This window comes from Equus przewalskii, chromosome 14 (genome assembly GCF_037783145.1).
Source record: "Equus przewalskii isolate Varuska chromosome 14, EquPr2, whole genome shotgun sequence".
In the NCBI taxonomy this organism is placed as follows: Eukaryota; Metazoa; Chordata; class Mammalia; order Perissodactyla; family Equidae; genus Equus; species Equus przewalskii.
The window spans coordinates 12,274,978-12,297,525 of NC_091844.1; the positions used below are offsets into that span (position 1 = coordinate 12,274,978).

Sequence of the window (22,548 nt, forward strand, 5' to 3'; positions counted from 1 at the left end):
TGAAAATGTTCTGGAATTGATGATGGTTGCACAACCTTGTGACTGTGCTAAAAAGCATTGAATTGTATGCTGTAAAAGGATGATTCTTATGGGATGCTAATTATCTCTCTTTAAAAGCAGAGGAGAAATATATGAATACTTTTATAATGTAGTAGGAAGACAAACAACCCAGTAAAAGATGGACAAAAGATATCAAATGAGGGGCCGGCCCCGTGGCCGAGTGGTTGAGTTCGCACTGTGCTTCCGTGGCCCAGGGTTTCGCTGGTTCAGATCTTGGGCGCAGACATGGCACCACTCGTCGCCACAGTGAGGCGGCGTCCCATGTACCACAACTAGAAGGACTCAACTAAAATATACAACTATATACAGGGGGCGACTTGGGGAGAAAAAGTAGGGGGGAAAAATTGGCAACAGTTGTTAGCTCAGGTGCAAATCTTTAAAAAAAAAGATACCAAATGACATTTCACAGTCATAAACCTGAATAGTTAATGTTTGAGGGCTAAACATGTGCCAGGTACTAAGCACTTTACATAGAAATTTATTTAATTTTTGCAATCAAGCTTTGAGGTAGGTACTATTATTATTGCCATTTCACAGATTAAGAAATAGGGACCAATTAAGTAATTTAGTACTCTAGTTAACGAATGTTGGACTGGGTTCAGACTCGGGAACTCATGTTTTTGTTCACTACACTCTGTATTGTTTTAATACCATTCTTACGCAAGTCTGTGTGGACATTTCTTTTCACAGGGCTGACTCCGACCACCTGTGCCATGCTTGTTGTTTTTCTCCTTTCCAGATCCATTGATGAGATGAAACGGTTGGAAGAAATGTCAAACATGTTTCAGAGCTCTGGAGTTGAACGCCACCCTCCAGAACCAAAATCCCAAACAGAAGGGAGTGAAGATTCAGGGGGCAAAGAGCAACCCTGGGAAATGGTGATGGATAAGAAACACTTTAAGCTGTGGCGGCGCCCTATCACAGGCACCCACCTTTACCAGTACAGAGGTGAGCCCTGCTTGGCTCCCTGGTTATGTGGTCTATGGTTGCCTAGCTGCACAGGGCTTCTGTTCCTTAGACTCTCTAATCTGGTCTGTTCTGGTTGTTTCTCAGAAAATTTGCCACCGTTTACTGTTTGTTATTTTTCGTCTTCCAGTTGACGAGTCTCAGTGTCTTTTTTGCTGTACTCTGCTATAGGTCGTCTTTATCTTACTTTGCTGCCCCAGTATGACTTCCAATTGCTGAATCTGCCTTTAAGATCTATCAGGACTCAATAATTGAAATGAGGAGACAGGAGTAAGGTGAATGATGAGAGTGTGGCAAACATCCCTTATTCTTTCTTGTCATTCTAGTTTTCGGCACCTACACAGATGTGACACCCCGGCAGTTCTTCAACGTCCAGGTGAGTAAATTTTTCTTCCCAGATTTGGAGTCTCTAAGCCTAGAAATCCACTTACCGCTGTCCACGTGAATAATTTCTTTGACTCAGAAGACATTGACTTCAGTACATCCATCTATCTCTGTACCTCTCATCTCACGTTAAATAGCGTCTGGATAAATATTTGACTTAGAATTTCTGTGTGCAGTGGGGATGAAACCGATTCTACACTCTCGCAGGCTGTTGGGAAGATCAAATAGAGGAATGGATTTGAGTGCTTTAGTATGTTTTATAAGACTGTATCATTTTTTTTCCCTAAACAATTTGAGGGTAAATTACATACATGGCCCTTTATTCCAAAATCCTTCAATGTGTATTTCCTACAACTAGACATATTCTCTTAACTAACCATGGTACCGTTATCGAAGTCAGTAAATTTAACATTGATGTGGGACTTGTATCTTCTGTTTATATTCCACTTTTATCTGTTGGGCCTAAAATGCTTTATAGCGTTTTCCCCTTCAGTACAGAGCCAGTTAGGATTTAGTAATCTGGAACATTTCCATAGTGAAGGTGTTTATTTAATAAAGATGAAGAGTATCTGTTCAAAGGCTGCCTTCCTCCTTTGGGGGAAACGCGTGAAAGGGGGAGGTGGGATCACCCAGAGTTAGTCAAAAAATTTTTTCCTTCCTGGATTTTTCATTTGTTTTGCCGGACTTATACTTTTGGACTTTTTGTCTGTTTAAAACTTTTTAGAGGGCCAGCCCTGGTGGCCTAGTGGTTAAGTTCGGTGTGCTCCCCTTCAGTGGTCCGGGTTCGCTTCCCAGGGGTAGACCTACACCACTTTTCTGTCGGTGATCATGCTGTAGTGGCAGCTTCCATAGAAAAAGAGGAAGATTGGCAACAAATCTTAGCTCAGGGGCAATCTTCCTCAGCAAAAAAAGAAAGAAGAAAGAAACCCCCCCCAAAAAAACTTTTTAGAATTGTTTCACCGTTAGACATTTATATCACTATCTATTGTATCTTCCCCAGACGTGTCTGTTATGATATTTTTTCTCACACTTTTGTTTGGTTTGTCTTTTTCTTGTTAAGATTCACTTTCAAGGTAATGGTATTGGCCTATAAGAAGGGATTTAAAAAAACTCATCTGTAGTAAACACAGCCATGTCTTTCATACTTTGACACGATCTGTTATTTTTATTTAATTATTTGGTGAGGGAAATTGGCCCTGAGCTAACATCTGTTGCCAGTCTTCCTCTTGTTGCTTGAGAAAGATTGTCCCTGAGCTAACATCATTGCCAGTCCTCTTCTGTTTTGTATGTGGGATGCTGCCACAGCATACTTTGGTGAGTGGCATGTAGGTCCATGCCCAGATCTGAACTCGTGAACCCCAGGCTGCTGAAGCGGAGCGCATGAACTTAACTGGTATACCACTTAGGCTGGCCTCTGGCACTGTCTTTTAGGTCGGATCACTGTTTCAGAATAAGGTCCTTGGGTCAGAGGGCCAAGCATCTGGAGAAGCGTCTGCAGCTTCGTTTTGGATCTCTTGGGTGTTCATGGTCTTTTCTCTTTGTGCAGCTGGATACAGAGTACAGAAAAAAGTGGGATGCCCTGGTAATCAAGCTGGAAGTGATTGAGAGGGATGTGGTTAGTGGTTCTGAGGTTCTTCACTGGGTAACCCATTTTCCTGTGAGTATTTTTACTTCTGGTGTTACTTTTGTCATGTCCATGTGAGGCAGAACACTAATCCTGCCCCTTCTTTTCCTTAGTATCCAATGTACTCACGGGATTATGTTTATGTTCGGCGGTATAGCGTGGATCAGGAAAACAACGTGATGGTGTTGGTGTCACGGTACGTACGTATCATTACCTGTGGCCCCTGCTGGGTCCCTTTAGCTGTGTCCTTCATTCGTTTTTGTCTGGTGGGAGTTTGCACGTTTGCAGTGCCCTTATATGTGAGGCCAGGGCCCCATCCATCCCAGCTAGAACGTGGGTGAGCTGTGACTAATGACTGTCTGGGAAGATGGGATGGATATAAGCTTTTCATTATGCCGTTTTTTCAGTTCCTCAATGTTGATAATTTAATAAAAAAGTGTTCTCTTCTTCTTCACAAAGCCTAGTGAGCCAGGAATCACCCAGGGAACTCACTTTGTTTTTTTGTGTTTTTTTTGGAGGAAGATTGGCCCTGAGCTAACATCTCTGTCCATCTTCCTCTATTTTATATGTGGGATGCCTACAACAGCATAGCTTGATAAGTGGTGCGTAGGTCCCGGCCTCAAATCCAAACCCGTGGACCCTGGGGCTGCGGAAGCAGAGCACATGAACTTAACCGCTGCCGCCACCAGGCCGGCTCCTCACTTTGTTTTTAAAACTTAGTTTGTATTCGTTCATCTTAGTGACGACTCTGTTTTATTTAAAAAATTAGAGCCAGCTTTTTGGATTTCCCTCGACTTTAGCTCCTGTGCTGTTTTACATAGACATTACTAAGAGTTTCCTTAACTTTTCTCCTTACCAGTGCTGTGGAGCACCCTAGTGTGCCAGAGTCTCCAGAATTTGTAAGGGTCAGATCATACGAATCCCAAATGGTTATCCGTCCCCACAAGTCGTTTGATGAGGTGAGTTTTACATCATCCAAGAGGTGATGTGTAGTGGCTTTGGAATTTTCTCAGGGAATACCTTTTTTCTGATCTGGGGAAGGCGTGAGTTGGTCTCTGGCAGTGGTTCTCAAAATTGGCACGGTCCGAATCCACTGGAGCTTGTTAAAATACAGTGCTGAGGTATGGCCTGAGAATTTGCATTTTTAAGAAATTCCCAGGTGAGGCTCAAGCTGCCGGGAACCATACTTTGGGAACCCCTGCTGTAGTGTGATGTACCTAGAAGATCCCCCGCGACAAAGTAGTGATTACCTGTTGGCCCCCGTTTATCTGAGAGATGATAGCCTCTGACACATCAGCTTATCATTAGCAACATTCTTTTTTTTGTAAGATTGGCACCTGAGCTAACAACTGTTGCCAATCTTTTTGTTTTTTGCTTTTTCTCCCCAAATCCCCCCCAGTACATAGTTGTGGGTCCTTCTAATTGTGGCCTGATGAGCAGTGCATGTCTGCGCCCAGGATCCGAACCCGCAACCCCCCAGCAGCATTCTTTAGGAACTAGAGCGAGTACTTTTCCCGTCAAAATTTCACTACAGGGGCTGGCCCCGTGGCCGAGTGGTTAAGTTCGCGTGCTCTGCTGCAGGTGGCCCAGTGTTTCGTTGGTTCGAATCCTGGGCGCGGACATGGCACTGCTCATTAGACCACGCTGAGGCAGCGTCCCACATGCCACAACTAGAAGGACCCACAACGAAGAATATACAACTATGTATATGGGGGGCTTTGGGGAGAAAAAGGAAAAAAAAAAATTTCACTACAATGGGCAGAGCACTTAAAACTTTTCTGGACTTCTCTTTCTTTGTCTGTAAAAGGAGAGGCTTAGACTAATGCTGTCTGCCTCTTTGAAATTCTGTGACCTTTCTTGGAGAAGAATATTGTCTTTGACTTAGTGGGGTGTTTAATTTTTGTTTTTTAGCCAAATCTCCGATGAGCGTACATATCGATTCCAGTAGTTGCTGCTTTTGGCTCTCTTTCTCTTTATGATGGCTTTGTTTCGCGCTATCACTTTTGTTTGTTTTAGAGCTGTATGAACTGTGTTCTTTAGTATGGTTTTGTTGTTTTCCTCAAGTTGTTTTCTTCATACCACCTGAAGCAGTACTTTAACTATGATAGAGAAATGGTGGTTCACCTCAGCCAGTGTGTGGTTGACTCTTTTACTAGATGATCTGTGTGTTTACATCTGTTCTATTTTTAGAGCAGTATTTTTCAAACCATGGGTTACTACCCATTAGTGGAAGACAAAATTAATTTAGTGCATTATGACCAACTTAAAAAAAAAAGAGTAAATAGAACAGAATAGAAACTGAGTGTAAGTGTATTTCATGAGACTTTTGTTTGGTTCCATAAGCATGTATGAATATGTGTGTATGAGAGACAGAACTGGGTTGCAATGTGAAAAGGGTTATTTACAGTGTGTTGTAGTTAGAAATGTTTGAAAGCCCCTGCTTGAGAAGATGGGGGGGGGACAAGGAAGGCTGCTGTGGATGGTTAGTTACCTTTAGGAAGGGGAGCCTGGGCCGGCCCGGGACAGAGTGGGAGGCAGGCTTAATGCCTCACTCTTTTTCCTTTGTGTTCCTTTTGAAATTTGAACTGTGCCGATGTATTTCCTATTTGAAAAAAAGCAACTGGAGTTCCAGCATTGCTGCCTTTAGAAACTGTGACCATGAGACTGCCAAGGCGTAGTTTAGCACCTAGCAGAGTGTGTTGCGTTTAGTAGGCACCCAATAAATAATTTCTTTCACTTGTGGTGGGTGGGGGACCGATATGAATAATCTGTATAATTCTTTTAGTATATTTGTGGCAAGCGCTTATGAAAAAGGTAAGACTTGAGTTGGTTCTCGTGAAAAGACAGGCTGTGGATAGAGGAGGAGAGGAAGGGCACTGGAGGTGGAAGACATGCTTCAACCAAAGACAAGGATGGAGATGGCAGCGAGCCACGGTTCCGTTCAGAGTCGCACTGCCTGGAAAGGAAGGGGGAGGTTCGGGACGAGTGTAAATTACATTGACCGTGTACAGAGGGTACTTGAAAACCAGGCAGCTAAGTTTGGATTTGCCAGATGGAAAGTAGATCTTTGAGTCACGGTATGGTTTTTGTTTGTTTTACTTTTTGCCATGGAGAATTTGAAATGTATAAAAAAGATAAAGAAGTAGAGAGGATAGCACAACCAGAAGGACCAACAGCTGGAATATACAACTGTGTACTGGGGGCTTTCGGGAGAAGAAGAAGAAAAAAGAAGATTGGTAACAGATGTTAGCTCAGGTGACAATCTTAAAAAAAAAAAAAAAGGTAGAATAGTATAATTAGCCCTGTGTATCCATCCCTAGCTCATGGCCAAACTTGTTTTATCTGTACCCTTTCCCACTCTCCTGGTTATTTTGAAGCAGATTTTAGCTTTGCTGTAGAAGAACCCATAGAAGAATTCTTCTATAGATATTCTAGTATTTATCTCAAAAGGAAAAGACATTTTTGAAAATATAACCTCAATATCATAATAATCCCTAATATCAAATATCTGGTCAGTGTTCCGATTTTCCTGATTGTCCATGAATTTTTGTAGTTGGTTTATTTGAATCAGGATCCAAACAAGATTCGGACATTGAAATTTATTCCTACTATCTCTTGAGTCTCTTGAAATCAGTAAGTTCTCCCTCTTTTTTTCTTGCAGTTGTATTTGAAGAGCAGGGTTCTTGATCCTAGACCTTGCTGATTGTATCCCCACAGTGTCCACAGTGTCAGTTCCTCTGTGCCCTGTATCTCCTGCACGTTGGTAGTTAGATCTAGAGACTTGAATAACTTGAGGTTGTTTGTTTTGGGCAAGATCACTTGATTAGAAGGCAAATAATGTCTGATGGTCCCTTTCTTTGTGAATTTAGAAGCAATCGATGACTATTGCTCGGCTCCGTTATTTCGTTATAGGTTACAAAATGCTGATTTTGTAGTTCCTTTTTCCTTCATTTATTTCCATTTGTTAGTTGAAATACTTTAGGGAAAATTTTCCTCATCACCTGTTTGGTTTCCTGTAGTTTATATTTGAAAGGGAAATAAGAGAAACGCTTGATTCATTTCCTTTATTTATTAGTTTTCAAAATAATGAATTGGTTTTTTCAACTAGGGATCCTCCAAAGGTAAAGGTTTTGTTTTTATTTTTATTTTTTAAAGGAATACCATTAGAAACTCACACGTTTAAACATTTGGTTAGCTTTAATCCATTACAGTTATTCTTACTGATTCTCAAATTATCTCATTTTTGGCCATTAGGAGCCTCATCTTACTGGCTTGAGTCCTTTTGACTTGACCTCAGGAGCTCTCTTGTTTTCTGGTGTTAGATGATGTTCCAGGTTCATCTTGTGTAGTTTTTGTTCTAAACCTGGAAATTAGCATTTCTTCAGGGAACCCTGGTTCCTTTTAAGGAAATGTCATTTAAATACCACAATTTGGCTTCTAGGAGTACTTAATAGCTACTGGCGTACTTGTTGCTTTTAGGCCCCTTCAGAAGATAAAACTAAGTAATAAGTTTTGTTTGTTTATTTCAAAGGTAAATCCTGGGTGCATGCTAATACTTTTAATTCAAATTCAGGGTTGTAGTGTTTTTAGTTATATTCTATATCTTATGTCTATCATCTTTTTCTGTGCTAAAAAGCTCACTTCTCATACCCCTCAACATAACTGTTCATTTGCTTTAGCCTGAAATACACACACACCAGCCTCAGAATAATACCAACAAGATCACCAATAAGTGATAACTAAAAATTTGTCTGTCTTTTTGTTCTTAGGGTATGTGCACTGTGTACAAAATAGTTGAAATAAATCCCCTCTTTGTGGTTTTTCCTACCAACTCAGTTCATAGTAAGGTTCCTTGTTTTCCACTTTACTTTTGATTTTTAGATACTGCTTTTTAAATTTAGTTTTGTTTTGTTAAATTATGAAAAAAAATTTATGTTTCCAAAGTCAGATTTATAAGTATTTGGAATAATTTAGCTCATATCCCCTTTGCTCTGTCCACTTCCTTCTTTCTATAGGTAACTGTTGTTTTGGGTTTGGGCTTCTTTTTTTTTGTATAAGCAGTAGCGGATGAGAACCCAGGTCTTTTGACTTCCCACTCCAGGTGTTTTATGAGAAGAATAGTCTTTTACATGCATTAACTCATTTAGTTGTATAACCAGCCTTGTGGTAGGTATTGTCACTGTTCCCATTAGAGGCTGTACCTCTCCTTCCTCTTTGCTCCTATGATGTTCAGTCTGTATCTCTGGTATGGCACCTGTTTCTCCTATTAATTGGAAGCTCCGGAGGGCAAGGACTAGCACGTTTTTGTTTCCTCTATAGCACCTAGCACAGTACCAGACACATAGCGGACAATCAAATATATGTTGAGTTAAATGAATAAAAGATTAAACAGTTCACTCAGGGAAGAAAGAAGATGGCTTTTGGTTTAGAGGCATGAGAGTTTAAAGTCGTTAGCTCTGCCACCCGGAGTTGTGGCCAGTCTGCTTTACAAAGTGCAGATGTAGTAGTGGTTCTCTTACCCCTTTGGGTGGAGCGTAATTGGTTCAGACCTCTCCTAGGAGCAGGACCCCTGTAAATGTTCTTCACCGTATCAGAGCCAGAAAGAGTGGGTGCACGGGCCCTGCACTCAGAATTCTGGCTTCATCGTGGCTCTTGCTGAGATGTGGGTGACCTTGGGCAAAGTTACTCAGTCTCTTTGTGCCCAGTTTCCTCATCTGTAAAAATGAGGGATAACAGTACCTTTATTACAGGATTGTTGTGAGGAGTTGAAGCGGTTCTTGGCACATAGTTAAGTGCTATATAAATGTTTGCTGTTGTTATTAGTGGTAGAGTTAATACTATTTTGGTAAAGATTAAGATCTTTAAACATTGGGGGTATGTGTTTGGGTCCTCAAGACCACCCCACATTAGAAGATTCACTGGAAGGACTCACAGGACTCAGCATGTAGTTGTACTCATGGCTAAGATTTTCTACAGTGGTGTAGTAAGGATATACAGCTGGATCATAAGGGAAAAGACACAGGTGGGGTCTGGAGGAATCCACATGCAGGTGTCCTCATGCTCTCTCCCTCCCGTGAGGGGTCACACAGAGCATGTTCTTCTCCCAGCAACAAAAATACAGCAGCGTGTGTGTGATGTTTCTGCCCAGGGAAGCACCCAAGATTTTTATTGGGGGCTGGTCACATAGGCACCCTCTGCCTAGCACATACCAAAATTGCACATCCGCAGAAGGAAAGCAGGTGTTCAGCATAAACCATGTGGCTCGCACAGAGAGACACAGGGAGCTACTCTTAGCAGTTAACTGTTGACTGAGGCACTCCGGGAGCTGAGGTCCCAGATAGCAGCCTAGCTGCGACCTTGCACGCAGGCCCTTCTGCGGACAGCAGCCTCTCAGGTCTTCAGTGTTAACTGTTTTCTGCACAGGGTCAAAAAAATGCCCCTCTCTGCGTCAGAATCAGATCATGGTTATTCTGTGGTACTGGATATGAGGCTCTGGTGGGTAATTCCAATCCCTTCATCTTTACTGTTTTTCTTTTCCAGAATGGCTTTGACTACTTGTTGACATACAGTGACAATCCCCAGACTGTGTTTCCTCGTTACTGCGTTAGTTGGATGGTTTCCAGTGGTGAGTGAGCCCTTGTTAACAGGGTCTGGAACCTGGGTCGAGCATTGTGTTTTTCTCTAGCTTTCTAATGGCAGCAAGAAAATCAGTACTTGTCTCACTGGAGCCCTACTGGGGGAATTAAACAGCCTTCCAAGTTCTTTCTCGAAGACTGTGAAGATATTGAAGCTTGCAGCTGGGGTTTGGAGGAGTGAGAGTTATGGAGCCCCAGAAAGGAACTTGTGCCCAGAGGGGAGTTTTGAGAAGGACATATGCTTAATCTCTTAAATATGGACTGTGTACATTAATGCATTAAAAAAAAATTTCTTCTTAGTGTTGGAGGCCATAAAATAGGGCGTAGAAAATGTGGTTATAGGACAGTTGCCTGGAGAAAGGGGCCACCAACTATCTTAACAAAGGCTGTACATCATGGCTGTATCTGCACCTTTCCCTTCCAATTGCTTGCCTTAAGAAGCATCTTCATGTGATTTTCTTCTAGTCCTCCATAGGCAGCTTCTTCTCACTTCAGGGGGAGAATGGAGAGGACATTAGGTGTTTATGTTTGACATTTGTCTAAATAAAATTGGCAGATATTTAGGCTGTGCTACTGATAAGTGATGGTTTAATCACCTGAAAGAAAGCCTTTTGGGGCTTATGTGGCTTGATCAGTACCCCTTCTCAAAGAGTGCTTGTTTTCATGCCTTACACATTTTGGGGGGCAACTGTCCCAGGTTGTTGCCCGGCTCTGATCTCGATAAGGAGGAGTTGGCTCCCTACCATAAAAGAAATAGGGCCTTCTAATTTTGAGACTGCTATTGGTTTGTATGTTAGCCCTACCCAAATTTCCCTCTCTCCCAACAGGCATGCCGGATTTCCTGGAGAAGCTGCACATGGCCACTCTGAAAGCCAAGAACATGGAGATCAAAGTTAAGGACTATATCTCATCTAAGCCTCTGGAAATGAGCAGTGAAGCCAAGGCCACCACCTCATCTTCTGAGCGGAAGAATGAGGGTAGTTGTGGCCCTGCCCGGATCGAGTACGCTTGAAGGGCTTTGGGATAAGAAGGGACAGGTCACTTCTGGCCCTGTCTTGGTCCCTTATCACTCTGCTACAGAACGGAAACGTGTATTAGAAGGCATCTGCTGTAACCACCAGTGCAAGATAATTCAATGTCTGGTGTCCGAATTCATTCAGAGCCCTTATCGCTCTTTATCAAAACAGAGAGAAGAAAGAGGCATCCATGGGGGCGTGTCATATTCTCAGGCCAAGCATTTTGAAATTCGGTATTTCACTGAGCTAATCTGGAACAAACCTCTCACCTCAGGCCAGAAGGAGATGACTTCCTTTTGCTTCCTCTGAGTTGTTTCCTCTGCCAACATTCCAGTTCCCATCATCGGTTCTGCAGCCCTTTGGATTCCCTTCAGTTCTGAAGGTCCAACTGGAAAGTGCATTGCGCTGGTTGAGTCTTCAGTGAGGGTCACTGGGAGTGTTCTTGGTAACAGTCCTAGTGTTGGAGGGATGTGAACTGTTGCTTGGCAGTGTAAGTGCCTTGTCCTCACCTTGCTTCTATCTTTAGGATGTAAAGTTTGTACCAAGAAATTTCTCTCTTTGCCTCCCAGATATCACCCAATTGACTCACCCTATCCAAAGCAGTTTCCTTTGAATTGGCCAGTCCTTCTGTATTCATGCACTGCATTAATTTGGATCATCAGCTCCTTCCTTAGCATATTTACCAAGAACACTGGGAAGTAAATCCTTTTAGACAGCTTTCTGTATCATCAGTGTTTTGATAGCGTCAGTGGAGATGCTCAAAACATCACACTGCATGGTTTTTTTTAACCTTTGTGTCTAAAAGTAGGAATTAGGGGAGCTGAATAGGATTTCTCCATAGTCCCACTGTGTAGAAAACACCATTTTGATTCAGGCATTACTTTCCACACTTCAGGTTTGACTGGATGCTGAGGACTTGTCCGTCTTGGAAGGCTAAAGGCAGAGGAATGGGGGTTGGGCCACTCCGGAGCTCTCAGAGGTGTAGACAAGCTGTGTGAACAAACAGATGTAATCTTGCCTCAAGTACTGATACAGTGGGGATGTGGTTTATGTCACCCTCTTGTTCTGAAAAGTTTTTCCTCCTCTCTTCAGAGCTGAAATAAAAGCAAACCATGCCGTTTGGATGAAGTCACCATCAGATGACAGCAGTTTGGCCTAGCTGATTTTGCTTATGGTCATGGTGCAATGTGACGGGAGAATAGGGATCAAGTTTTAAATCCTCCTTCCTTCTCTTTTTTCCTAGAATTTAAACGGCTGGATTTTTCCCTTTTTTCCTTACCTGCTACCTTTTTGTCTTGTCGAAAAAGGTATCTAAACCTGAGACTAACTTAAGCCCCTGGCCTTTTCATTGCCTGTTAAGTTTTGTGCCAACGAAGTAACTGGCCCGGTGTTTCATGTCTTGTCTTCTCTGAGTCGTCGGCAGAGTAGAGAGTTGCACTGAACAGTCCCGGCTTCTAACCATTGCTCATTTCTCCCTTCTCATCCCCAGGACCTGACAGAAGCCAGGGAAGAGTCCCTGGGTTGTGTCTGAACTTAGGGCCTGTGATTGTTGGGATGTGGATGGGTGTGGGCAGGAGTGTGTATGAGTGCACAGGTGTTAAGGAGCTGTGTGTTGCTCATGTTCTGATTTTTGGCACTTTGACTCTGCACTTGGGGTTGATCTGTGGTTACTTATGTCATTGTAATGATTTCACTCCTAACTGTGACATTTTTATCAAATGTGTGAATAAATACATAAAGATTGGTACGAGAGAGTGTTTGTCTTTGGACAGATGGTGGTGGGGAAATCTTGCCTATTGGGCTTGTCATTTCTTCCTGATGATACCGGTGTGAAGAAGAGTGTTTCTACCCCTGGCATTGGTGCGTGGCAGTAGCAGGGCCTGGGCTTTCTTGGTAGTGCTGACACACAGCTAACCACCTGGTCGAGACTGCGAGCCCTTTCCAGGTGACCAGTTTGGCAACTGAAAACAAATTGTCTATTCTACTTCCTCATCTTGATCTATTAACCCATGTCCTTGGCTTTTAAAGAAGGATCAACTTGAGGAAACTGTTAGAGCTATGCTGATGGTAAAACTTGGGAGGGAGTGAGGAGAGGAGGGAGCTGGAGCCAGCCTAGGTCTGGAGTTGTGGAGGGCAATTCAGCACCCTGGTTGGAGAGTGAGGGCTGTGAGCTCAACCCACTCGCCATGGTGGGAAGTTGGGTCACACTTAGAGGCAGTTCTGCTAGAACGCACATTTGTCTCAGGTAATTGATGTGTTAGAGATACTTGGAGCATAACGTGAATTTTGAGTTTGCGTGATTTTGCCTGTGGGAAACAGTAGGTAAACACAAATACACATCCAAACTGTCACCACTGTTCCTCCAAATTGCTCTGAGCTGATCACTGGAGAGACTTACAGACTGCTTGTGAGAGGCTGTGTGTTGTGAGTGCGTGTGTGTCTGTATCGTCTCAAAGTGGAGAGTTGGTTGTGCCAGCCTCTGCCCTGCTGCAGAGGCCCCTGCACAGCATCCCTGACGTGGTTCTCCAGGCTCTGTGCGAACACTTCCGCTGAGAAGCACCTGAGTTCTTAACTGAAAGCGACATCTCTGTCGTTGGACAGCTCTGGCTTTCAGGAAGTTCTTTACGTTGAGACTAAATGTGCCTCCTGACAACGTCTACCCGTGGGTCCAGCCCTGTCCTCGGAGTGACACAGGGAAAACACTTCTTTTTTTTTTGTTTTTTTTTTGGAGGAAGATTAGCCCTGAGCCAGCTGCTGCCAATCCTCCTCTTTTTGCTGAGGAAGACTGGCCCTGAGCTAACATCTGTGCCCATCTTCCTCTACGTTATACGTGGGATGCCTACCACAGCATAGTGTGCCAGGTGGTGCCATGTCTACACCTGGGATCCGAACTGGCGAACCCCGGGCTGCTGAAGTGGAACGTGCACACTTAATCGCTGCACCACCGGGCCGGCCCCCGGGAAACACTTCTATGGGATAGCACTTCATGTTCTTGAAGGCAGAATTCATGTGACCCTAAGCTTTTCCTAGGCTTTATGGCACTAGCAACTTCAAAAACCCCCTAGCTTTTTATTTTGAAAATTTTCATATGGAGAAGTTGCAAGAGTGATGACAATAAAACCTTGTATACCCTTCCCTCCCCTTGCTGGTTGTTAACAACTTGCTGTAGTGTGTTCTTTATCTTTTTCTGTCTGTATACATTTGGCTGTTGATGGGACTCTCTCCCTAAAGTGAGTATGCTGAAGCCCTCACCCCCGTGTGGTGGTGTTTGGAAGGGGCGGCCTTGGGGCGGTGATTAGGTTTAGATGAGGTAGTGAAAGTGGGGCCCCAGGATGGCATTAGTGTCCTTAGAAGAAGAGACACCAGAGGCTGGCTTGTTCTCCACCCCCGCCATGTGAGGACGCTGAAGGCAGCTGAGGGCAGGCCAGGGAGAGAGCTCTCACCAGGAACAGGATCGGCTGGCACCTGGAGCTTGGACTTCTAGCCTCCAGAACTGGGAGAAATTAATTCCTGTTGTTTCAGCCGCCCAGTCTCTGGTATTTTGTCATGGCAGCCTGAGTGGGCTAATACACTTGTTCGTGACCATTTGAAAGTAAGTTGCAAACGTGATATTTTACCCCTAAACACTTGAGCATGCTTTTTTGTACTAAGGATGGTCTGTGTAACCACTCTACCATTAGCACACAGACAAATAATGTTATGTATCTAATTTAATAATTCAATCTATATTACAAGTTCCACTGTTGCCCCCACCCCGATCCAGGATCCAATTAAGCGTGTGTTGCATTTGTGTCTTGGTCAACAGCAGCTGAGTAACTAAGTCAGCGGTAGGCTGCCCTTTGTTTGTCGTGTGGCTCCATGGGTGCTTCAGGTTGTGGAGGGGAGTGCAGTGATCCTCACACTTGGCTGCACCTGGGAGCTTTGAAAACTCCCCTGCCTGGGCCCCACCCCAGACCAATTATGTCAGAATTGCTGGGGGTGAAAGTAGTGAATGGTAATGCAATCACAAGGATATGGAATAGGCTGCAGTCTCCCTTGATCTGCATACTACTGATAGAAGCTAAGGTGTCATTAATTTGTCACCACTCTTGTCACACTGTTGGCTTAGTTGGGCTTGGGGTCAGCGAGTATGGCCACTGTTACTGAGTACTTGCTGGGCTGTGCACCAGTACGTGCTTTCATGCAGGATCTCATCTAATCCTACAACAGCCCTGTGAGTAGCTGTCGTTGTTTTATGGGCCAGGAAATGGCCTCAGAGGTTAGGTAATTTTCTTGCTCAAGGTGACAGGAAGTGATGGAGCCAGGACACAGACCTAATTTTGACCTCTCCAAAGACACCTCTGGCAGCATGGCTTCAACCTCAGGTTAGTTTCTCATAAATGCTGTTAGGCTAGGTTCCTTCCCAGGGAGGTGGACTTATTTTGGAACCTGGATCATAGGCTTTCTTTTTATCCATCCTTGTTAATTTTTATGTGGTTAAACCTCCCCATCCCCTAGTCCTGTCATCCAATTGCCAGTTGTTTGATGGGGCTCTGTGAGTATTGGAAGCATAAAGATCACTTCTTTCCAGAAAACTTAAGGATGTACACCACTAGCATGGCGTGGGTTAATACAAAGGGAGGGGGTAGTATTCTTGGGGACATCTTGAGGTAGCATTTTCTAAAAGTGTTTAATTACAAAGTAACCAGTCTCTGTACCAGCATGATAGGATGGGAGTTTGGAAATTCTTTTCAAAATGAAAGTACTCTTCATAAAATTTGAGAATTCTGATTTCTAACAAATAAACTTGAAAGTGTCTAAAAAATTAAACTAGAGGCCAGCCCTGTGGTGTACTGGTTAAGTTTGGTGCGCTCCACTTTGGTGGCCCAGGTTCATGGGTTTGGATCCCAGGCGTGGACCTACACCATTTGTCAGCCATGCTGTGGCAGCAACCCATGTATAAAGTGGAAGAAGATTGACACAGACGCTTGGGCTAATCTTCCTCAGCAAAATGAATAAATAAACTATAGTGTGTGAATGGAAGTGATCTTAATGTAAAATGTGCTTGTTCCTACAAACCTCAGTTTGATAGAGCATCATTCGAAAAGAACCCCCAGGCCACACACTGTCACATTGCTTTAATAACCTCATGGTTGATTCTGATCCACAAATACACTTCAAAAGATTTTCAAACGGCTAACTTATAAATGACCTAACTTCATCATCTACTTTTAAAGAGCCTAACCACAACTAGAAAGATAGGGTGAATGTTGGAAAGTAGTAATATTTGGGTGTTTTTATGGTTAATGCATTTTATCATATCTTAAAACTGGTGTGGGGGCCGGCCCCAGCAGCACAGTGGTTAAGTGTGCACGTTCCGCTTTGGCGGCCTGGGGTTTCCTAGTTCCGATCCCGGTGCAGACATGGCACCGCTTGGCAAGCCATGCTGTGGTAGGCGTCCCACATATAAAGTGGAGGAAGATGGGCACGGATGTTAGCTCAGGGCCAGTCTTCCTCGGCAAAAAAAGGAGGATTGGCAGCAGTTAGCTCAGGGCTAATCTTCCTCAAAAACAAACAAACAAACAAAACTGGTGTGTACGTGAGATAGAATTATGTTCAGCCTGGAGGGACAGAAACCCACAATATGGCTGAAACAAGGCTAACACTGATGTTCTCTTGTGAATGTAGCCAATCCGGGGCTGGTGTGGTAGCTCCTCAGTTCTCCAAGACCCAGGCTCCTGCTCTGGTCTTGACTTCGTCACACGTAGGTGGAATCACAGTTACATCAGGATCTCAGGATGAGGCTCAAGCATTGTGTTATATTTCTGGATATACTGTAGTTTGTCAATGCTCTTCCTAAAATGTGGGGCCCAGGGCTGGCCCCAACTCTGTTCCATGGCAGTGAGCACTGTGAGGACAGGGACTGTGTCTGTTCACAGGTGGGGCCAGCTCCACCTCCAGCCATCATGTCTGTATTCTGCCAGGGGGCAGGAGCAAAGGGGAAAAGAATGACTCTCCCCTTGAGGACACTTTCCAGAATGGTCACCATTTCTGCTTACAGCCCAGTGGCCAGAACTCAGTCAAAAGACCACATCCAGCCTCTGAGAAATAGTCTATACTTTGAGCAGCCGTGTGCCCAGTTAAAATTCAGAGGTAGTTTTGCTGAGGAAGAATGGAAATAGAGGGCCACAGGCTGGCTTTGCCAAATTATAGCTAAAACATACTCACCTACAACTTAAAAAGCATCACTTCAGGGGCTCTGGGTTCAGTTAAAAAGGCAAAGATGCCAGTAGATATTTGTTTTCTAGGCCTGCCGTAACAGCACCACAAACTGAGTGGCTTGAACATCAGAAACATTGTCTCACAGTTGTGGAGGCTAGAAGTCTGAGATCAAGGTATCAGCAGGGTTGGTTGCTCCTGAGGGCTGCGAGGGAGAGACTGTTCCACGCCTCCCCCAGCTCCTGGTGATTGGCAGCCATCTTTGGCGTTGCTCAGCTTGTAGATGCATCACCCAGATCTCTGCCTTCGAGTTCACATGGCTTCTCCTTGTGAGCGTGTGTCTGTGTCCAAATTTCCACCTTCTGTAAGAACGCCAGTCATTGGGTCAGAGCCCACTCTGTTCTACTAACCTCTCTTCACTTAACTAATTATATCTGCAATGGCACTCTGTCCAAGTAAGGCCACATTCTGTGGTTCTGGGGGCTAGGACTTCAACATATGAATTTTGAGGGGACACAATTCGAACTGTAACAAGAGGAGATCACAGAGAACTCAATTTGAGAATGACTTTCCAAAGGAAATGGCTCCTTACAGAGTCTGGAAAGACTTTCCTGCCTGGCCGCAGGCGCCTGTCCTGTAGCTTCTGTGTGGCAGCAGCAGGGGGCAGGGCTGCGCCACCTGCTAGGAGCCTCTTCTCCTCAGGCCGCCCTTGGCTGCTGGAAGGATTTTACAGCTCACAAAACTGAGAGTTCAGTGTGGTTATTTGGGCACCACCAACTCTTCCTCAAAGCCTTAAGTGGCATCAAGACCTATGAATAAACAAGAGAGGAAATGGGTCAGACGACCACAGCCTGTGTGGGCGTATATAGTAGGTTGGTGGGAAGAGGAGGCGAGGGCAAGTGGGAGAGTCACAGGCCCCCGGCCGGGTGACCAGGAGTGTGTGCGTGGGAGAGAGAGATGGAGATAAGGAGGTAGCAGCTGTGATTTGCTGCTTCCTCCCTCGCAGCAGGAGGCTCCTGGTGGCCAATCCAGTTCCCAGTCCAGGGAGGTGGGTCTGCCCCGCCAGATCCAGCCAGGACTGGTAGGCTAAGTGGAGGACCCAGCTGTTTGATGTTCCAATCCTCCTATTACAATTCCCGCATTTCCTCTTGTAATTCTTTTTTTTGTTTGCTGTACTTTTGTGTCTAGGAAAGAAAGCATGATGATGATATTCAGCAAGGAAGGCCCACTATGTGCCTCATGACTTTCAAAAGAATTACGAAGCAGCTGGGGAGACAACACTGAAGAGGACAGAATTAAACAACACAGCAGTGAGGACAAACAGAATGTCACTTGTGTGTGGCGAGGATAGGGCAGGCCGGTGTGAAGTGGAACTCTCCATTCACAAGACCAGCGAGCAGTCTGGAATATATTTAAGATAGTGTTGTGTTGATTCATCACTGAGAACATTCTTTTTTAAAAATTTACTTTATTGAGGTCACGTTGGTTTATAACATTATATAAATTTCAGATGTGCATCATTATATTTCAACTTCTGTATAAACTGCAATCATGCCCACCACCAAAAGTCTAGTTTCCATCCATCAGGATACAAATGTGTCCCTTTACCCCATTCATCCTCCCCATGCCCCATCTCCCTCTGGTCTGCATATCTGTGTGTGTGTTTATCTTCCACATATGAGTGAAGTCACTCATATGTGGTTATTGTCACTCATATGTGGTATTTGTCTTTCTCTGTCTGACATTTCACTTAGCATAATACCCTCACGGTCCATCCATGTTGTCACAGATGGCACGATGTCATCTTTTTTCGTGGCTGAGTAGCATTCCGTTGTGTATATATACACCACATCTTCCTTATCCATTCATCCCTTGATGGACACTTGGGTTGCTTCTACCTCCTGGCTATTATGAATAATGAATGCTGTGGTCAACATAGAGGAGCAAGTATCTTTTCAAATAAGTGTTTTCATGTTCTTTGGATAAGTACCTGGAAGTAGAATAGCTGGATCATATGCTATTTGTATTTTTAATTTTTTTAAGGAATCTCCATATGATTTTCTATAGTGGCTGCACCAGTTTGCATTCCCACCAGGAGTGTATGAGGGTTCCCTTTTCTCCACATCCTCTCCAATACTTGTTATTTCTTGTCTTGTTAATAATTGCCCTTCTGACAGGTGTGAGGCGATATCTCATTGGAGTTTTGATTTGCTTTTCCCTAATAATTAGTGATGATGAACATCTTTTCATGTGCCTGTTGGCCATCTGTATATCTTCTCTGGAAAAATGCCTGTTCAGAGCCTCTGCCTATTTTTTGATCAAGTTGTTTGTTTTTTTATTGTTGAGTTGTATGACTTCTTTATATATTTTGGAAATTAACCCTTATTGGATATATTATTTGCAAATATTTTCTCCCAGTTGGTGGGTTGTCTTTTCATTTTGTTGATGGTTACTTTTGCTGTGCAGAAGCTTTTTAATTTGATATAGGAGAGCATTCTTGATACTCTTGGATTTTGCCTTCATAGTCTTTTGTTTTCTAAAGTAATAATTATGTGATTAAAAAGGTAATGCATTTATTTTATACATAAACATATAAAGAAAAGTTATCTGTAATCCTTGCAAGCCAGAGAATCAGTATCTTTTTTCTATACTTATGTCTGTATATAACATTTTTCTTTCTTTCTTTCTTTTTGTAGTCTTATCTAAGCATCCATGCACATAGTTGAAAAAGTCCAATAGTTCTTATAAGGTTTGTTGTGGAACCCTCTTCCCTACCATTTCCCTTCTCACGGACAGCCAGGTTCACCTCTCACGGGGGATCGTGTTGGTATTTTCCTCCAGGTCTCTAAATAATGTGCTCGTATTACCACACCTTGACTTTTCATCTTAGGCATTATCTGAAAATTCTTCTCTTCCTTCCCCCTCCTGTACTCTTCCCATCCTCTCATCCTCCCAAAGTGGTTATATCGAATTTCAGTTGCAGCATTATTTAGCATTTATGTTGTTAGGAGCTTGGAAATATTTTTCGGGGACAAGATAAGACACCACGACTACTTCTTTCTTGAACACCTTTTTATTTTCCCAAAGTGAGTACTTGGTTTTTTGTTTGCTTCATTTTCCATGTTCTTGTCACAAATTTAACCCCACCCTCTGTGTCGGTTGTGATCTCTTGATCTTCAGCCACATCAGGTATTAACAGTTTCTCCTCCCTGAGGAGATCTGGGCAGATGGTGCTGCGCTGGGTGCCCACCTGGCGCCTGAGAGCTCCCTGCTCCTTCCGCCTGCGATTCCTTGCATGTCCATCCCGTGTTCTCTGTACTGCATTCTTCCTCCGGCTTGGTTTATTTCCTCTTCGATTGTCAAAGGAGAAAGGGTACACAGGAGGTAAAATTTTTCAGATCCTCACATGTTGGATAATTCAGCCAAGTAGAGAAAAACTAGTTGAAAATACTTTTCCTTTAGAATTTTGGCGAAGGCAGAAGATGTTTTGATTCCTGATCTTTGATCTGAGGTGTAGCCTCCCCCATCCTCCAGCCTCCAAGCTTGAGATCTTCTCTTTGCTCCTGGTCTTCTGTCTGAGTTGTTTTTATCTATTGTGCTGTCGTTGGGACGTCATTTGTAAAGTCACATCTTTCAGTTCTGGAGAATTTTCTTGAATTATTTCATTCTCCCTTTTCTCTCTTTTGGCCCTCATGTCACTCAGATGTTCAATCACCTGGACTTGTCCTCTCATCTTCTTAACGTTTTTCTCCTGTTTTTCAACCGTTTGTCTTCTCACTCTACTTTCTGACAGTTTCTCTCATCTTTATCTTCCAATCCTGATACTGAGTTTTTAATTTCTGCTTTCTTGTTTTTCTTACCCAAGAGATCTGTTTTCTGAATGTTCCCTTTTTGTGGTAGCTCTCCTTGTTCCATGGGTGCAGTATCTTCCCCTTCTAAGGATGTTAGTGATTTTTGTTAATGTTTTCTTCTTCCTGCATCGTTTGTTTTGTCCAAGCTGCTTTTTCCTATTGGGTCCCTCTCCTGCATGATGGAGGCTTTGCTTGGATGGCTAAAAGCCACTGGTGGTTTGTTCATATGAAGAAACTCGGACTGGGGGCTCTGAGCGTGTACGTGTTCGCGGCTGGCTATGAACTTCACTGTAGGGTGGGCTGACTGTGTATTACACAGACTTTCAACTGGTTCTGATTCTAGCCCCTCTCTTTAATCCACTTGGTGCCTCACTTATCCTGAGCCTTTTGAGGATTTTGTTTTGTAAATTGGATTGGCTCTTGTCCCCACTACTGGTTAAGAATTCAATTTTTTGTTTCCCCTAAGCCATTTACCATTTGGTGCACTGCTTTCCAGTCTCCAAAACATTTTTCCTGTTGTTCCTCTCCTTTCTCTTTGATTGTGTGGGGTTTGCCTTAAATTTTGTTTCCTTTGCTGTTGTTGAAGTGGGATTTTAGGAAGGAGCAGAAGTAAATGTGTTTCTTCAATCCAACATTTTTACCCAGCTCTGTTCTTGTTTGTTTCTTTATGTAGTTTATTCCTCCAATTTTATTGAAGTGTAATCAAAATACATTTAGCTGCATGTATTTAAAATGCACAATCGAGGGGGCCACCCTGGTGGTGCAGTAGTTAAGTTTGCATGTTCTGCTTCTCGGTGGCCCGGGGTTTGCCGGTTTAGATCCCAGGTGCGGACATGGCACTGCTTGGCAAAAGCCATGCTGTGGTAGGCGTCCCACGTATAAAGCAGAGGAAGATGGGCATGGATGTTAGCTCAGGACCAGTCTTCCTCAGCAAAAAAATAGGAGGATTGGCAGTAGTTAGCTCAGGGCTAATCTTCCTCAAAAAAAAAACAAACACAATTGAATCAATTTTTACGTGTATATACACCTGTGACATCATTATCACAACTAAGATAATGAAGATTTTATCCTCCACAAAGGTTACCTTGTGGCACTTTGTGATTCTACCAGAGCCCTGTTCTCAGGCAAGCACTGATCTGCTTTCTGTCTCCATAAAATAGCCTACGTTTTCTAGGATTTTATATCAATGGAATCATACAGTACGTGCTATTTTTTCTATGGCTTCTTTCATTCAGCATGATTCTGAGATTCGTCCATGGTGCATTTATCAATGGTTCATTCCTTTATATTGCTATTACAGTTACGCGCCATATAACAATGTTTCAGTCAACAGCAGACCGCGTGTATGACAGTGGTCCCGCAAGATTATAGTGGAGCTGAAAAGTTTCTATCGCCTAGTGACATCGTAGCCATCTTAACATCCTAGGGCAACACATTACTCACGTGTTTGTGGCGATGCTGGTGTACACAAACCTACCGTGCTGGCAGTCGTATAAAAGTGTAGCACATACAGTCATGTACAGTACATAATACTTGATAATAATAAATAACTATGTTACTGGTTTGTGTATTTAATATATTATCCTTTTCATCATTATTTTAGAACGTACTCTTTCTACTTATAAAAAAAGTTCTCTGTGAAGCAGGATGCCGTGTTACGCTGGTAGCAGCGTCACGTCTCATCTTTACCACGTCTCTTGATTGCATCATTTCTCTTGTGCTTGATTTAACCTCACGTTGTTTTGTTCAGCATGGCCCCTAAGTGTACAAAATCCACTGCTAATGTTGCCAGTAGGAGCCCACGTGGAGTGATT

At 43.5% G+C, this 22,548-nt stretch overlaps 1 protein-coding gene across 1 annotated transcript in view; it reads left to right on the plus strand.

Moving 5' to 3' along the window:
* STARD7 (StAR related lipid transfer domain containing 7) overlaps nt 1-12,432 on the plus strand; it is a 30,043-nt gene extending 17,611 nt beyond the window's left edge. Inside the window, exons 2-8 of the mRNA XM_070572127.1 lie at nt 800-1,008; nt 1,353-1,402; nt 2,957-3,067; nt 3,148-3,230; nt 3,894-3,993; nt 9,575-9,659; nt 10,497-12,432. Of these exons, the coding sequence (XP_070428228.1) occupies nt 800-1,008; nt 1,353-1,402; nt 2,957-3,067; nt 3,148-3,230; nt 3,894-3,993; nt 9,575-9,659; nt 10,497-10,681 (823 nt within the window). The 3' untranslated portion in view covers nt 10,682-12,432. The remainder of the gene's footprint in view (nt 1-799; nt 1,009-1,352; nt 1,403-2,956; nt 3,068-3,147; nt 3,231-3,893; nt 3,994-9,574; nt 9,660-10,496) is intronic.
* The last annotated feature ends 10,116 nt before the right edge of the window (nt 12,433-22,548 follow it).